At 43.2% G+C, this 18,747-nt stretch overlaps 1 protein-coding gene across 3 annotated transcripts in view; it reads right to left on the bottom strand.

Moving 5' to 3' along the window:
* LOC136652037 (uncharacterized protein DDB_G0286299-like) overlaps positions 1-18,747 on the bottom strand; it is a 38,574-nt gene that overhangs the window by 14,695 nt on the left and 5,132 nt on the right. For 2 of the 3 annotated variants that reach the window (XM_066628860.1, XM_066628861.1), the window contains exons 4-11: positions 18,423-18,453; positions 16,025-16,084; positions 11,465-11,545; positions 6,693-6,823; positions 5,873-5,986; positions 3,808-3,835; positions 3,276-3,329; positions 776-902 (exon numbers count right to left, since the gene is read on the bottom strand). In XM_066628860.1, the coding sequence (XP_066484957.1) occupies positions 776-902; positions 3,276-3,329; positions 3,808-3,835; positions 5,873-5,986; positions 6,693-6,823; positions 11,465-11,545; positions 16,025-16,084; positions 18,423-18,453 (626 nt within the window). Of the gene's footprint in view, positions 1-775; positions 903-3,275; positions 3,330-3,807; positions 3,836-5,872; positions 5,987-6,692; positions 6,824-11,464; positions 11,593-16,024; positions 16,085-18,422; positions 18,454-18,747 lie in introns of those variants that run through there. The other variant, XM_066628862.1, reaches the window with a different exon arrangement.

Below are 18,747 nucleotides of genomic sequence, written 5' to 3'. Positions count from 1 at the left end.
GGTGGTTAGGGCAAAGCTCCCATTTCTCCTGGCAACTTCCCATGCAGCCTTTAAAAAGATCTGCTATGAGATCTACGAAATAAAGAAATCCATCCTATGTAGGGGGAAAAGAGTTTCTGTTTAGTTGGATTTCCATATATACATGTGTCGTTTGAAAAACAGCCTAGGGGCGCAATCCTATCCTGTGCTGGAACAGGCAAGCCAAAAGGTTTGCGCAGTATCCAGTGCAGGATAGGGGACCAAGGCAGCTCAGCCACAGGCAAGGGAAAACTTTTTCCCTTACCCCTGGGTAAGGTGCCTTTGGCCCAATGGATCTCCTTGGACTTGCACCACCTCCTCAGATAGCACAAGTCTGAGGAGAGCGGAGCAGCTTGAAGCCGCTCCATTCTCCCTGGGAATGGGGGTTGGGATTAGGGATAACTGCCAAATCCCAACCTCGCCTCCTGCTCCCCACCCACCCACCCCTTGGGTCACCCACTGCCCACCCTCCCCCTGCTCAGGAATGTCTCTCATCCACCCCAGAGCCTTGCGTCGTCCCAGCCGGGCCAACACAAGACTTGCGGAGGAAGCCGGCACAGAGGTTTGTGTCAGCCTCCGTAGGCCGGTGCTCCTCTGAGCACTGGCCCGGTTTCCTCCCAAGGAGGTGCAAATGTGCCTTACAGCACATTTGCAACCCTCCTGGGCCAGCACAAGGGACTTGCACTGGCCCAAGTGAAGAGCTGGATTGTGCTTTAAGAATGTTTTCACATAAGCTGTTATCCATTTAAAAACCTACTGAGTCTTTGCTTCTGCATCTTTACTTGCTTCTTCAGCCTTTTTGGCAGTTTCCTTTTTCTCCAGTGTAAGGTTTTCTTTTTCTTTGTTTGTTTCTTTTTCTTTCTTCATTTCTATATCTATATCATCTAAAAAAAATTAAATTTTCTTAGCAATTCTTCATAAAACATCAGATTTCACTGGTGCTGCATTAAAGTACCACAATGTCAACTTAAAGCCACTAGGGGAGTTGTCAACATAAAGCCGTTGGGGAAGCAAACCACCAAGAGCTGTGAACCTTCTCTGCAACCAATTCAAGTTTATGCCTAAGATACTGAGGCTACCTAACTATGACCTCTCTGTTTTCTGAAGTGGGGGCTCATAATCTCATCTTGAAATACAATATTTTCCCCATGACCTCCTGAGATATTTACATCAGTCTATATTTCATGACTCTGATAAAGTGAGCTAGAGTCCAAGCAGGCTACTGGTAAAACAAAGGGAAGTCTCTGAAAGGGACTGCAGCCAGTATTGAAATTCAAAATAGGTTTGGCTGCCTTGCTCTAAAGCAGGAGCCTCCAGGCAGGCTGCTGGTAAAACAAAGGAAAAATTTCTTAAGGGACAGCAGCCTTTCTTGCCTGCTGAAGAGTTAGGAAAAAGTTTATTAAAGGAACAGTAGGCAGTATTGCCTGCTGGAAGGCTGGGGAGTTAGGGAAAAGGTAAAAAGAAGAATAAAATACCCTCTTAGCTTCTCCAGTGGGGGGGGGGGCGGTTCAGCAGAGCTGAACCCAGCTCTGTCCTGCTTTGCCGAAAGGCAAGCCCATATAAGCTTGTGCAATATGTCCTGTTTTTCCTCCCAATTTTTTTTTAAATTTCTGGACACTTTTAACTCCCCAGAAGCTCTTCTGCATATTTTAACAACCTAAAACGCTGCTGGTGCATCCTTTGCAAGCAGCCTTTGACCTTTGTTTGGAAATTCCATTATTCCCCAACACATGCTGGATGTGAATTTGGTTTCTTTTTCTATTTGAAATGGTGACTTCCTCTCCCAGATTGACATGTGCCTAGTAACTGGGCAGCCAATCTGTCCATCTAGGTCAAGGGGTGGGGGCAGGAGGATGGAATGACCAGGAACACATCATCAAAACAAAGTTTATATATTTCCCATCCCACAAGAAGTATTGTTGATTTCTTCCAGTGACCAAAGTGACCCATTCATTGGGAGCTTAGAGAAGAGCTTGCTCTTATTTACTCACCCACCCATGAATGCAGTGACTGAGGATTCATTCAACAATGTAAGTAGCTTAAGCTGGGGACCGTCTATAGTTACACTGCAAAAAGGAATGGTCCCCAAATGTTTAGCTGCCAGGGCCACATAATTCAGTCTCACTCTTACTGTGAGCTACAGCTAGTTAATTATAGAAAATCATATGTACATTTGGTATCAAATCAAAACCTTATTTATTGGCATTAGCAATAAAACCAGGATGTTGAACAGAGAATTTACCGTGTACATTAGACTCAATTTCTTGAGACAATTCATGAATATATACAATAAAAGTACTTTGCCATGACAGTTATTAAACTCTCATTTCTACCGGTTAGTAAATATCTAACCATATCATTTTCAGATCCACTAAAAGACTTTTAAAAAGGGTATAAATACTGGCTCCATAGATCAGAATAGTAATCACAGTTTAATAAAATATGAGGGAGTGTCTCAAAAGAACCTGAACCACAACGACACACTTTGGATTGTTGAGCACTGAACCTGGCTTTCATCTCATTCGAGGGGAAAGCGTTGAATCTGGCTAGGGAAAACACTCTTCGCTCCTGCAGTTTTGTTAGAAAATTTAAATAACTGCTGCCCAAATCAGCTGCCTAGGATAAGCCGAAGTGAAGTGGGGAGCAGGTTTTTTTGGCCTCAGCTAAAAGCTCTTGTTTTTCAATGTCCCTTAGGCGGGTACATAGGGTATTAGATGCAATTGCCCATTGCATTGTGCCCAGCAAATCCAGGGAAAGCCCTAAAGATTAGACTTTTTTACTAAGTAAAGCAAGTTCTGGGGAACAGAAAGAGTCTTCTAAAATAATTTTCAATAGGGGGTCTTTGGTTGCAGATACATTTGATATATAAGTAAGAATTTTCACAATAAAAAAAAAATATTTGCAGCTGCATGGGCTGCTTGCCATCTCTCCCTCTCAGCAAAAGTGACCCAGCCCAGCAATTAATTTCATCTGGCAGGGGAGAAGGTGTGTGGGGCATACTGGGTGCAAAAGAGAAGAGATGGGAATGCAAAATGATGGGAGAGCTGCTGGATTCAGTAGGCTGATCAGGTTGTGCTAGTGGGCCACAAGTGGTTCCCCGGCCTTAGTTTGGGGACTTCTGGTGTAAAACCTAATTGTCCTTTCCTCCTATAGTTGTAATTGCCTATCACAATTCTGTTGGCTATAAAACAGAGTAAATGCAGTGGAAGGGGTGCTGATGGTTAGGAAAACAAAAGACCGGACACCGAATAGCTCACCTTCAGCAAACCAAGTGACAAGAGAATATGAGAGCTGTGTCGAATATCCATGGTCTGTAAAATGAAGAAAAACAAACATGAAATTGTAAACTGGAGCAGTGTTTCCTGTTTAAATTGAACATTGGGTGTTTTATTGTTTGTTTGGTGTGAAAACCTCTAAAACTGAATGCTTTGGTTTAATTCAAGTGTATCAGTTTGCATTATGCAGGTTTCAATTTCCAATACAATGCAATGAGAATGCTCAGGATTTCAATACCTAATTAGAGTTGGCTTGGTGTGGATTTTCTTCAAAAAAATTAACTGAATAAATGTGAAAACAGGCTCTCTCAGGCTGTAATCTTCAGTAAGAATGCTTACTTGGAGGCAAGTACTACTGATATGACTGGCGCTATCTGCCAAGTTAATGCATTTACAAGAATGGGAGATCAGGGAGTTGTAAGAGAACTCCCTTTTTCAATGCCAGATTTTTCAATGAGTGATGAATGATGAATAAACAGAACACTAGAAGTGATACTTCTTAGAAGAAGCTTACCTCTTGGAGCAGGAGGGTCTTTTGTAACCTAAAGAAAAAAAGACATTTCAGTCAATACATTTATCATCTTTTTCATGACTTGAATACATATCTGAATTTAAAAAAAATTAAAGAACAGTGAACTGTCAACCAGAATCAGATTATGTAGTGCACTATTGCAGCAGAATGCAAATTGGTATGGCTACCATATGGGTTTTGGTTATCTGGCAACCAAAAACAACCAGCCATCAAACTGCAAAGACACAAAGGATATTGGAGAAAACTGGCATCAAGAAGCACCCCTTTCTCGAATGAGTCTTTTACCACTGGTTTCATCTGAATCTGGAGGTAACACTATCACTATTAAACTGATTTTGTAACCATATGTTCATGTGTTCTAGAACTCCTTAGCAACAGGGAAACAGCAGAGGTGCATTTTTCTTATAAGACAGCCATGGCGACAATCATGGGCACCCACAAATCTATTTTGAAACCAGTTTGCCTGTTCTGTCCAGTGGTCACCTACATCAGAGGTTCCCAAATGTTTTTGACTGGTGGCTCCCTTGACCTACTGGACTGTTGGGCATGGCTCCCCATTAGGGCAACAATCCTATACAGGAGGTCTGTAGGGCAGGAGGTCTGGTCTAGAGGGTAGAGCCTCCGTCTGCCTGAAGATAACATCCACAAGGTGGCCAGTTCGAGGCCACTGGCACCGTGCGACCTTGAAGCAGCTGACAAGCTGAAGCCGAGCGATTCCATCTGCTCTGAGCGTGGGAGGATGGAGGCCAGAATGTGAAACCAGATCAAAGTGAAACACCTGGACTGTTGTGGTTCTTGAAAGATAGAACCTTCTTTCAATTGTAAAAATCCCTACGGGGATTTAATCAGCCTGCCTATGTAAACCGCCTTGAATAAAGTCTTGAATAAAGACCAAGAAAGGCGGTATATAAATACCTGTTGTTGTTAATATTATTATTATTATTATTATTATTATTATTATTATTATTATTAACATTGTATAAGGCAGTGGGTTTTTTGCAATGATTCAGAGGCTCCCCTGGCTGGTTTCCATGCCTCCCCAGGAAGCCTTGGCTCATAGTTTGAGAATCACTGGGACCTAAATGAAAAACATCCAAGACAACCTGTTCGCATATATGAATTCCTGTGATTTGCACTCAAAGAGCATTTTAGGAAGTATAGCTTATTTATTGTTATATATTGAAAAGTAAGCAAAAGCTTAGGCTTCTTTATCAGATGCATGAAACAGAATGCATCTACATATATTTGAAACTTCTGCCACAGTTTTAAAATGTCTCTGTTCTTTGGCTACGATGTATCTCTCTCGCCTCTCCTTGCTCATTTTCCACAAACCATTCCTTGACAGCACCCTTTCTTGCTTGCTTGCCGCTTCATAATTAGTTAAGTAATTAGAAAAGCTGTGGTGAAAAGTGCCACATCATCAACTTTTTCTATCAAAAAACACTCCATTTATCCAATTATCTAGAGCAGCAATTTTCAACCTTTTTCATCTGACAAGGTACACTGACAAGGCACTAAAATTGTCAAGGCACACCATCAGTTATCTGATAATTGCTAAGGCAAACCCGTGGTCAGCAAGGGCTCGCATCCTCCAGTGGCCCTACTAACAAATGATCATCCCCCAAACTCCTGCGGCACACCTGCAAACCATCTGTGGCACACCAGTGTGCCATGCCACAGTGGTTGAAAATGGCTAATCTAGACTAAAGTGAAAAGTGGGGTATAAAACAAATAAATCAATATGAAGACTGATTTTTCAAGTAACTTGGAAGCTGTGCAACTGCTGCTCCCAACTCCATTCATCGCAGGGACAAAGTGAACTGAAAGATCCTGCATTCATTGCAATGCGGCTAAGTATCAGACTCCAGGAGAATCCATATGCAAAGAAACACAATTCACAAGACCGTTTCTCTCCATGGTGGAGGGAGGGTACATAAGCTTTACACCCACATATGGTCTGAATAGGGGCCAAATATTTTGCCAGACAATCACATTATAAAAACCACATCCATATTTTACACAGCAGAAGGATTTTGCACTTTAGTACCTTTATTTCTTTTCTTCCTTCTAACTTTTCAACTTTTCCAGCAAGCTCTTTAAGCTTTTTGTTGAAGCTTGCACCTTTACCTTTAACATCTGACATTTCAGGGTAATGTTTTTTCTAGGGAAAAAAACAACACTGAGTCAACATTTTTCATCATATCTGCTCAATTGGTCAATAGATGGGTAAGGCATGATACAACAATGATACTCTGCCTAGGATTAACCTTCTCCCATACACATTTGGGTTTATGTTGGAAACAGCAATACTACACATATATGAAAAACTGACTCAGCATGTTACAGCTATATGCAATTCTCTTTTTACCATACTGAAATTCATATAATGCCACACATCAGCTCTTGAAAGTTAAACTATAATGACTACAGGAGTAAGGTTTTTCAGCTGTTTCTGTTGCACAGCACATATCCTCTGTCCACTCTGAATTGTTATTTGTAGCTATTATAACCTTGAACACATCACCAAGTCACATGAACAAATTTTTGCTGTAGCAAAATCTGCCTCTTTTAATTAAACTGCAACTTAATTCTAGCATCAACAATCAATAAAATATGCATTGTTATTTTCACCTAAAATTCAGCTTTGATTTACATTGTTTTTATAACTAACACAATGGATAATCTTTGTGTCCAAATGATTTACAGAAAGAGGACAAAAACTCAATAAATTATAATATAATCTGGCAATGTGAATCCATTAGCTTTCCTTCAAGTAGAAATAGGTCAAGTTAAGCATGCGTAATATAAAAGTAGGTGAACCAAATTTAAGCTCCAAACATTACTGACTTAAAAAAAGTACTACTTACCAAATATGCCAATTTATGCTTAACACCCAAAACATGCATGAACATGTTAGACAGTCTAGTTTGACACCCACATAGACTACACTCATAAAGTGGATACTCATTTATCTGGTATTCAGTAATATACTGGAGACCTGCATTGTAAGACAAAAGTATACCAAAGGTACTTCATTTACCAAGACAATCTATACCATAATTTATTTTCCAAACCATTTTTAAACATATCTTTTCTATGAAAATGAAAAATTACTCTTATTAAAAATAGTTAGCCAGACTTTTAAAATTCCCTTGTTTTCATTGGCACAAGCGGTTTGATAATGAAATATCTTGGGTTTAGATTACACAGAGACAGTAAAACTCTGCCTGGGCTCTACCACTCCAGTAGTCAGGCAGGTTCTCACAAGAATGAGTCCTCTCCCTCCTAACAAAAAGATTCCCTGAACATATGAAAGCTAGCTAGGAGGGAGAAAAGATGTAGGCTAGCCTTCTCTCCACCATCTTAGCTTTTGATGTACAGTTAAGTTTTTGTATTATAAATCATTCAGTCATTTGAACTTGTGCATGCAGTTTGCAGTCATCTAGCCCAGATATAGGTTTACCTCCTCAGGAACAACACACCCTTTCAGGTTGCTGGACCCCCCAAAAACAGATGCATTCACAAATTTCTCTTTCCTACCCCACTCCCAAATTTGCTTTTACTACTCACAGCCAAACAATTCCCTTTTATTTACCAAGAAAATCTACAGTATACAGTTGTGCACCACTTAACGACAGAGATCAGGACCACAATCCCTGTTGTCAAGCGGCACTTGACGCAATCCGGACCCTTTGCAGGCAAGGGGATGTTTTGCTCCTCCCCTCTGGAGGGTCATCTGAGCTTCCCAGGGGCAGCACACGTCCACTAGCTGCCTCTGCAGATCTCAGGGAAATCGTGTTTCTTGCACAACTTCTGGTTTCATGGAGGAAACCAGAAATTGCACGAGAGATGCAATTTCTCTCAGTCTGAGCCTTGCAGAGGCAGCGCGCAGACATGCCATGCAATTGGGAGTTCAGACAACCTTCCGGAAGGGAGGGGAAGGAGCAGAGCTCCCTTTGCTTTCGGTGGGTTGGGGTGTGTGCCCCCAACGACAACGTGACCACACATGGTCATCGGTTATGCAATCCTGGCATAAGCCGGAAGGTCACACAGTGGCGCACACCTGTACATTAGTTTTGAAAACACTGCATATTTATCTTACTATGTAAAGATAGTGCTAGACTGTCTACCTATTTTGAATGGTGTTGCACTCCCTCTGCAAGAACCAGTGCACAGCCTGGGAGTCCTTCTGGATCCAGAACTACTCCTGATTGCCAGGTGGCAGCTGTGAACAGAAGGGCTTTTGCCCAGCTTTGGCTACTGCCCAGTTGGGCAGTACTCAGGTCAGTCACACTTGGCTACAGTGGTCATGCCTTGCTGCCATCTCAGTTAGATAACCGTAAAGTGGTCTATGCAGGGCTGGAGAAGATTTGGATTCTGCAACTAATGCAGAATGCACCAGCTCATGTGCTTGCTTGTGGTTTGCATCTAGTCGGCTGCTGCTCAGACTACACTGATTTGTTTCTGGTCCCAATTCAAGGTGCCGGTGTTAACTTTTAAAGCCCTTTATGGCCAGGGACCAGGCTTCATCAGGGACCACCTGCTATTGTATATTCTGGCCCATCCCTGAACGTCATCTGAGGGGCCCGGCTTTGAGTGCTGCCATTAGTAGATGTTAGAGGGGTGGCAGCAAGAAGCAGGACCTTTTCTGTGGTGATGCAACAGCTATGGAACTTCCTTTCTTATGGGTCAAGACGAGCCATTAGATTAGAAATATTCCAGGGGCTGGAATATTCAGCAGGGGCTGAATACACAGGTCCAACCTTGTAATACACAGATTTGACTCAACACGAATGGCCACTGCAAATGGAAGGAAGGAATGTGCTGATCCCTGAAGAAGGGGAAAAAATGCATCCCTTTAAAATCACAGTTTCTAAAAACTGTTTTTCTTACTGTTGTAGAGAAACAGTCATGCTAGCAATCATTCCATTCTTCAGCTGAGCAAGGCAAAGGCAGGGGGTCCTTTGCATTTCTAACTGCTGACATGACTCTGCAACAGTAGAAAAGCTGTTTTTAAACCACAATTATAAAGGGACACACTTTTTAATTTTTTTAAACTTTTAATTAACACATATTATTGTATCAGCAGGGAGTCTCAGAATCAAATCCCTTCGGATGTCAAGGCAAGACCTTATTCCATTAGGAGCAATGGAGGGAAAGAAACCTGAAGTAGGTCTTTAAATCTATTTTTTCACTTTTTTCTTATTCACTTATTTTTTCATCCACTAGGGCTGAGGTATTCAATCTGTGCGTCCTGCCTCCCTAGTGAGGCGTGGCTAGCCTCCAGGGGCATCGCCTCCAGGGGAAAGAGGTGGCCGGCGGCTGCTCTGCTGCTGAGCTCTGCTCAGCTGCACATGCTGCCTCCTGACTTGCTGCTTTTCCCAGGCTGAGAACAAGGTGGAGGGGGCAGCATGAGGTGAGGTGGGTGGGGCAGTGTGAAACATGGTGGGAGGAGGCATCTCCGGGAGAGAGGTGGCAGGCAGCTGCTCTGCTGCTGAGCTCTGCTCAGCTCAGCTGCACATGCTGCCTTCTGATTTGCTGAGAACGAGGTGGGCAGGGCAGCCTGGGTTGGGGTGGGTGTGGGAAACATGGTGGGGGGAAATGGGAGAGAAGTCTGGCTGGCAGGCAGAGGTGCTGCATCTCATCATGGAGCTCTCTCCATGTGCAACCTTGCCCCAAGGACTACATTTCCCAGTGTGCCCCTCACCCTGGGCATCCTGGGATTGGTCAAGGCTGGAAGAGAGAAGAATGCGGGGGTGCTGCATCTCATCAGCACAGGGCTTGCTCCTCCTCTGCTTGGGAAGGAAGGAGCCAGCCTGCTCCTGGTGGGGGGGGGTGTCCAAATGCCACAGCCTGCATCCCTCCGTCTTGCCTGGGGGGAACAGGGGTGGCATCTGCAAGCTGGGTGTATGTGTGTGAGCAGCCCCCATCTACTTTGGGGTGAGTTGTAATCTTGCTGTATGCGATTGCAATCCTTTCCATACTTTCCTGGGAGTAAGCCCCATTGACTCAAATGGGGCTTACTTCTGAGTAGACCTACATAGGCTTGGGGTCTGTGTCAGCTTAACCCAGGATCTGAAACCCAGGACAGGAGGTCTGGTCTAGAGGGTAGAGCCTCCGTTTGCCTGAAGATAACATCCGAAGGTTGCCAGTTCAAGGCCACGGCGAGACCTTGAAGCAGCTGACAAGCTGAGCCGAGTTATGCTGAGTTATTCCACCTGCTCTTTGGCCGCTATCAGCCTGTGTGGGAGGAAAATGGAGGCCAGAATGTGATACCAGATCATTAAAAGATCCATCTGAAATGTTGTAGTTCTTGAAAGACAGAACCTTCTTCAATTGTAAAAATCCCTATTGGGATTTAGTATTGCCTGCCTATGTAAACTGCCTTGAATTAAAGTCTGAGGAGAAATCTGACAACCAAGAAAGGCGGTATATAAATACCTGTATTATCATCATCATCATCATCATCATCTTTCTCTTTTTCCTCCCCCTTCAAAAAAGAAAAAAAGCCACTCTTGATGGCTTAGTCTCCAAAAATTGATCAAAAATAAAAATCCCCATTCCTTTTTAGTCATCCCCCTTTTCCCTCCTGCCTCCTTTTGGGGGGGGGGGGTACTCTGTTGGCTGCTATTGTAAGACAAAAGGCACAATCCTAGCTAGGTCTACTCAGAAGTAAGTCCTATTATGTTCAATGGGACTTACTCCCAGGAAAGTGGGGTTAGGATTCCAGCCAAACACTCTCTGGGTCTCAGTTTGCATCAGTTTGCATCAGCAAATTCATCACTTTCCTCCTCCCTTTCCAAAACCCTCCAGGTGTGCTGCTAACAAACTCAGGGCACAATCCTAACCAGGTCTACTCAGAAGTAAGTTCTATTTTGTTCAACGGGGCTTACTCTCAGGTAAGTGTGGTTAGGATTGCAGCCTCAGAGTGCTGGCAGCCTTGTTTCTAGTGTATAATTATAACACCTTCACCCCCATTTTGGGGTAACTGAGGTGAGGTGTAATGGGGAGCCGTGGCCAATGGCTACAAGGGTCAGGGGAGGCGCAAGCCGGAAAAGTTCGAGAACCGATGCACTAGGGGTTCCAGAACGGAATCCCAGAGGATGAGGGATGACCTGTATGTTTTATTTCAGCGAGCAGTTTGGGGTGGGTGGGGACCAAGTTGGTTTTTCTTCTTGTTGCTGGCAGCATTATGATTTTTATAGTTTTAAAGCTGCTTTGGCAGTCTTATTTTGGAGGTTTGCTTTTAGGAGTTTTATTAATTTACATTCAACTCAATGCTGTTATGCTATGGGATAAGCACTCATGCTTTGGAATATTTTGATTACATATTCTGTTTTATTGTTATGTATTTTATGGTATTTTATGATTGTGTTTTACTGAATTTGAATTTGTTAGCCTGGAAAGGTGGAACATAAATTTTTAAAAGAAATCAATTACTTTGCGAACTTTTTTTGTTGAAAAGCGATGTATATTCTTAATAATATAGCTCAGCACTGTGATCCTGTGCATACACTTATGAATAAGCAACAATGAAATAAAAATTATTACACTTTGTGTGGGAACAGTTTAACAGCCTAATCCTAATCAAACATATGACAATGTCCACTCAGTTCATCCACAGACTTAAAGAACTCACCAATAGCAGGTTCAGAGTCTTGACATGAATCCAGTTGTTCCTTCAAAGTTCTTCCTAGATCTCTTTCAGGCTCAGTCTGAACTGTAAAAGAAGCATTACAAGCCGAGATGCATACGACCATGTTCATCCTAGAAAAAGGATACCATACAACTGCGGCAGATCCGAGGGATGAAAAAATTTGATATTCCCTTGCCTAAAGAGTTTTTAAGCACAGGTTGAAAATCCAACATGCAGCTTTGATCCCCTGAAGGAGCGGATCTGGTTATAAATAAGAACAGCCCCACTGGATCAGGCCATAGGCCCATCTAGTCCAGCTTCCATTATCTAACAGCAGCCCACCAAATGCCCCAGGGAGCACATCAGATAACAAGAGACCTGAATCCTGGTGCCCTCCCTTGCATCTGATATAGCCCATTTCTAAAATCAGGAGGTTATACATACACACCATGGCTTGTAACCCGTAATGGATTTTTCCTCCAGAAACCTGTCCTATCCCCTTTTAAAGGCATCTAGGCCAGATGCCTTCACCACAGACCAGCCACATGCTGAGTAGATAAATATGTCATGCCCAATTCACAGTACTGGCATAGCCTTTAAAGCCCTAAATGACCAGGAAATCTGAAGGATTATTTCTCCCTCAGATGTCTTAAAATCCACAGGGAAGTCCCTATTGATGTCTTGATCACACATAAAAGATTAACGACAGCTATGATTTTCTCTGTAATGGCCTGCATTTGTGGTATTCCCTCCTAGTGAAGTCCTTTGCAGAAGGCTTTTGGGTCCTTAGCTAGGTACGTTGCTGGAATGTTTTTAATATGTTGCCATGCTTTAAGTATGGAAGAATTTATTGTAATGTTTTATTTATAATTATATTCTTGTCAATTACCACTTGAGCCAGAACTATCTTATCATGTAGGCAGCTTTCTTTTATTTTCTTTTTTTAACAATATTCTTTTAGAGGCACTAGGAGAGAGTTTCTGGCGACAGACTATAGTGAAAATGGACTAATCTACAGTTTCTACTTTGCCTTTCTTCTGCACCCCTAGAAATACTATCTCTTCATCTAAACCTAAAAGAGCAAAACTGTCGCATTTTTATGATATCAATCATCAGATTTCGGTATATAAATACTGTTAATAATAATAATTTCCTTATAGGGGTACTCATGGTTAATATGGTATGGATTAACCTTTTATCATTATTTGTCTTTAACTCCTATGCCATGCCTTTATAAATCTTGCTGCCAGGTAACACAAGCACCAGCTTTATTTGCCAATATATATGGATGTCAGCCTAGCAAGATTAACTATTTCACCCAGAATCCATACGCACAAAATGCACACCAGGACACTGCCTTTCTAAGCCACAGGCTACATTCCTGAAGAACTGTGGTCAAGCCTCAAGATCCTCGGACTCTGCTGTTCCTTCCAGTCACACCCTGGAAGGAAGAAGATAATCCTATCTATACCAACTCCATTGAATGTAACCTCCTTTGTTTTCCTGTATCACCTTCTGTTTATATTTGCATCTCCCCATCCCAACTGAATGCCAATCCCTACATTTTACCTGTAATACTCTAAAACAGGGGTGACCAAACTTTTTGGCAGGAGGGCCACATCATCTCCCTGACACTGTGTGGGGGGCCAGAAAAAAAGAATTAATTTACATTTAAAATTTGAATAAATTTACATAAATGAATATGTTAGACATGGAACTTATATGAATGAATGAAGGTTTCACAACAGCTCAAGGCTTATAAAAAACCCTGCATAAAGTAAGGCCTTTCCTTTGCTGCCACTGCTGCATTCACTGTCACTACCCACTCTGCCAAAGATCTCCAGCAGCTCATGGATCGTTTTAGCAAGGCCTGCCAAGATTTTGGACTGACAATCAGCCTGAAGAAAACACAGGTCATGGTTCAGGATGTGGACTCACCTCCCTGCATTACAATCTCTGAGCATGAACTGGAGGTTGTCCATGACTTTGTGTACCTTGGCTCAATGATCTCCGACACTCATTCTCTCGATACCGAGCTAAACAAGCGCATCGGTAAAGCAGCTACCACGTTTTCCAGACTCACAAAGAGAGTCTGGTCCAACAAGAAGCTGACGGAACATACCAAGATCCAGGTCTACAGAGCTTGCGTCCTGAGTACACTTCTGTACTGCAGCGAGTCATGGACTCTTCGCTCACAACAGGAGAGGAAACTGAGCGCTTTCCACATGCGCTGCCTCCGACGCATCCTCGGCATCACCTGGCAGGACAAAGTTCCAAACAACACAGTCCTGGAACGTGCTGGAATCCCTAGCATGTATTCACTGCTGAAACAGAGACGCCTGCGTTGGCTTGGTCATGTCGTGAGAATGGATGATGGCCGGATCCCAAAGGATCTCCTCTATGGAGAACTCGTGCAAGGAAAGCGCCCTACAGGTAGACCACAGCTGCGATACAAGGACATCTGCAAGAGGGATCTGAAGGCCTTAGGGATGGACCTCAACAAGTGGGAAACCCTGGCCTCTGAGCGGCCCGCTTGGAGGCAGGCTGTGCAGCATGGCCTTTCCCAGTTTGAAGACACACTTTGCCAACAGTCTGAGGCTAAGAGGCAAAGAAGGAAGGCCCATAGCCAGGGAGACAGACCAGGGACAGACTGCACTTGCTCCCGGTGTGGAAGGGATTGTCACTCCCGGATTGGCCTTTTCAGCCACACTAGACGCTGTGCCAGAACCACCTTTCAGAGCGCGATACCATAGTCTTTCGAGACTGAAGGTTGCCAATACAATACTGCTGCATTACAGATGTGAAACAGCAAGTAATGGAGGGAGCCCTCATCCCACAGCTCAGGTGAGAGGTCAAACAGTCATCCTCATGCTGAGAGCAGTTGTGGGCCAGCACGGGCTCCAGCAAGTCTCCAGAGGGCCAGAAGCTCATTGGAGACTGGGGGCTCCCCATGGGCTGGACTGGCTGTCCTGGAAGGCCACAAATGGCCCCTGGGCCAGGGTTTGGACACCCCTGCTCTAAAACATCAGCATTTTATCTGCATAGTTTATATGTCACAATGTAACCCCTGCTTGTATCCATGATGCAACCCTAGACCCATACATTTCCTATTCATGTGAACATTTGTATTTTAGTTGCTCCCAGTATCTAGCCTTGGGCAACATCCCCTGTCCTTCCACATTCTGATTTCCCTTAATTGTGGGCCAGAAACTGGCATATTAGCCTCTATTCCAAAGTTATTTGCACAACTGCACACTAAAACAGGGTACTCCAGACCTCATGCTTCTTTCCTCATAGCATAATTAGTGAACTGCACACAGCAGCAACTCTTTAAATCCAAAAGGCTTTTAAACAGAAAGTTGTTGCTCTTCCTGTGTGCAACTGTGTGTTGTCACTGGATAAAGTCTCCATGCTGCTCAGAAACCTCTGAATCTCTGCAAGGAAGGCTCCAAATTCCCCTTAAGGAAAGCAACTATCTATCTCTACTCTTTACTACCCCTCTTTGCCCCCGCCACCATTTTCCAAGTCACTGCTTCTGCCTCCAGTGGCTACCAGCTTGGTTGGAAGAGCAGGGACTCCTAAGAATCCTTTCCTTTCAAAGTGGCCCTTTTTAATGATTTTTGGGGGGCTGCACCAAATACACAACACATTTCGTGCAACCACCACAATAAGACAGGAACAAAATACACTATTTTTTGGGCATACAAACATACCTTTCGTAGGCAATATTTCTATCTTTATTCTTGTATATTAAACTGATCTCTGAACAAAGTCAGCTCTCTCAGTTTCTTAAGAGAGAGAGATTTCTCTGCAGGATACTGATTTGTTTATCCAGTCTTAAGATCCTATGTTCCAACAGAGCTGTCAGCCGTGCAACATATGCAGTGGACATGCTGTATCTGTGGATTTGGGACTTGTGGATTTCATTATCCACGGGTCCCCAAGTCCATGGGTCAGACTCATATGAATCTTCCAAAGGCGACCGGAGCTGAGGGCCAGTCACCTCTGGAAGTTGTTCTGAAGGCTAAGGAGGCGGCCTGTGGCTTCCCTGGTCCTCAGGCCTTAGAAGGTCACCCGGTTTTTTCAGAAATGCAAAAAGTGACATTTTAAGGCCTTAAAAGGACTTTGAAGGACTGGGTAGGGCTTCAGCTAAGCAATATATGCAGTGGGCCCACTGTATTCGTGGATTTGGGACCTTCAGATTTCATTATCCACAGGTCCCTGAACCCGCAGGTCAGACTCACAAGGCAACCAAATAACCGCCAGAGATTGTTCTGAGGAGGCCTTGAAGTAAGAACAAACTGGAAATGAGCACAGTGAAACTAACTTTCAAGTAAACATGCACAGAACTGGGCTGCATGAGGATCAAACAAATCAAGCTAAAATCCAAAGTATTTAAGTTATTTGTTATTGTAAATAATCAAAAATACAACAAATTGTTGCCATCACATTGTAAATCATTTTCAGCAAAAGCTGTTATGGCATTAAAGCAGAATATCTTACTTCTGTAATTATTGTTAAGGGAAATAATCACAGAGATTATCAGTAACGGAATTCACTTACCATAATCTGGAAGGCTTTCTAGTGGTTTGATAGGTTCCCCTGCAGAACTCAAAGGTTTAACTGCAAAAGAAAGTCACATCTAAACTACTATCTTCAAAAGTTAAAAATCTTGATCCTGAACATTTATATGGAATTAAGAGTCAATTCATTAAAATCAAACCTACTTCCAAATACTGTACACGTGGGCCCTTTTTATCCACAATTCAGAATCTGCAGATTTGACTCAGATTCTGAACCCACGCTGGAGGGCTCCACCTGTACTCTAGGATGAGACCGGAAGTATCTTCCAGTCACATCCAGGAGGCATTCTGAGAACCGAGGAGGCTGCTTGTGGCCTCTCTGAGCCTCAGAAAGCCCCCCTGGAGTTGTCAGAAAAGTACTTTCATTTTTTGGAAAAAATAGAAGTGCCTTTCTGACACCTCCGGGCTTTTTGAGGACTGGAGGGCTGCACATTGCCTTTCTGGACCTCACAACACCTCTAGACCCAACCAGAGGGTGCTTCCGGTCACATCCAGAGGTTCTCTGTGGCCTGAACCCATGGATTATCCACAGAGGGACTGAGAATGGATCCCCCACGGATAACAAGGGCCAACTGTATATGCGCTTAGGACGTGAGCAAAAGACCAATTTGATTTCATGAAGCATCATGCATTCAAAGCTATATGTTACTGAGCTTTAAGACTTTGAACACACAACATGCAACAATAGTGGCAAAACCAACTAACATGATAATCCTAAAATGATTATTGCATGTATGCACGATACTGACAACTATCTTTACTGCCAACATTTCAAATAAGCAAGCTCTCTCTCCCTCTCTCATTCACACAAAAGTATAGAAATAAAGTTTCTGTTTTCTTAACCACAGCAGGGAGAAACTAACAGGGGAAGGGAAAGAGTTGCAAGGGGAAAGCAGCAGGCAGAGGAAGCATTAATTAGTTCTCCACATCCACTGAATCTCTGCTGCAAGACCCCAGTGCTGCTTTGTAACATAGCTCTTTCTGATCATCAGGGTAGCATTGCAGATACTGTGTAGCTCAGCTCTTTGGCTGCTGGATCAATCTGAACCAATACGTATGTCAAAAGCCCTTACAATACTGACATAGAAAGCAGACTTCACTTTCAAACAGGCACACACGAAGATTCATAAGACATATTTTAATCATATGACTCTGCCAATACAACTTTTATTTGAACTGTTAGTTCCAAATGCCACCACTGTAATAATCCCTGAATCATTCTAAACAAGTTCTCTTAAAAATGGTGGTTCTGTTAAAGATTTCTAACTGGGTACAAAGTGCCTGTACAGGTTTATGTTTGCTCCTGTTTCCTGATTAGGCAAAACATAGCCATGAGACAGGTCTCTTCTAGTCATCATTTTTATACGGTTTCATTTCTAGTTATCTAGGATAGCAAACTATATTTATTCCCATTTCAAGTGAATTCACCTGCTAATAGTTTCACACTGCAAGAATTAAAATGAGCACCACTTCATATAGTCAACAAACCATGGTTAGTTTTGATCAAGATGCAGCTTGAAATTACCCAACAGCACATGCACATTCCTCCCCTTACTTCCCAAATTCCCGCACAGAGCTGACATCAACATCCTGGTTTGTTTAGACCTAGTCCAGATGTGGGAGTAATGATTTAGTTGTGATTCACATACCAGGATAAGAAACCATAGTTAAATTTCAGTTTCATATCCTGGTTCATGAATCAAAGTTCAACCACCACTCCTGACCAGACAAACCATGGTTTAAAAACAAACCAGGAGCTGAGGATGTGCAAGCTGAAAAGATATGGGGAGGCTTGCAGCCACCATCAGCACAGTTCCTGACTGCATCTGAGGATCAACTTTCCCTCTCCCCTTTAAAGAAAGGGGAAGAGGGCGGCCCTCAAAACAGCCATGTCATCAGCTGGAAGCAGCACTCACCTCCTCCAATTTTGGAGGAAGCGCATGCCACTTCAGTCTTCGATGGAGCCTTTTGCACTGCTGCTGAGCGGCATGAAAGGCTCCATCAGAGCTTTTTGGCGCCACTGGAAGCAGCGTTCAGGAGGCAAGCAATGCTTCCAGCAGCACGAAATGGCTCCAATGGAGCCTAGGCCGCCTCCTCCCATCCCCCTTTTTTCTAAAAGGGGGAAGCTGGTGTGGAAGTAATTATGACATAAACAATTATTTCCAGGTCGGGGGGGGCAACAAATGGGGAGATGGCCCCTGGTGGGAAAAGCACCTGGATTGCCACTGCACCATTCATTTCACAATTTGGAGCAACAGAATATATCACTGACAGTATGTAGCATGTGTATCGTCCATGTGTAGAACTATTGGGTCAAGACATTTTTTATATTCACATGAAAAATTTACATTTATATGGAAATCAATTCCAACGCTTACCAATGCCATGGGATTTCAGAACATTCTCAACCTTGATTCGTTTTCAGATCGGTGGAGAGGTAGAGAAAAATCAGAAAATGAATACAGAAATGGGTTTTCAAAGTACTTAGCAAACAACGTCAAAGACATAATACATTTTGAGCTGCTGAACAGCTTGTGACTCACCAAGCCAAATGCAGTCCCAGAAAAACAACCAAAGCAGAACTTTCATTGAGCCCCTGAAGAGCTGTGATAAAGGACTGCTCCTTTTTTGGTGAGTCACAAGTTGTACGTTCCTATAAAGGGGAACAGACAATTGGCTATTGTTAAACAACTGTTTTCTTTT

The sequence above is a fragment of the Tiliqua scincoides genome, chromosome 5, assembly GCF_035046505.1.
Source record: "Tiliqua scincoides isolate rTilSci1 chromosome 5, rTilSci1.hap2, whole genome shotgun sequence".
NCBI lineage: Eukaryota > Metazoa > Chordata > Lepidosauria > Squamata > Scincidae > Tiliqua > Tiliqua scincoides.
This window is presented reverse-complemented; position numbering and strand designations above follow the sequence as displayed.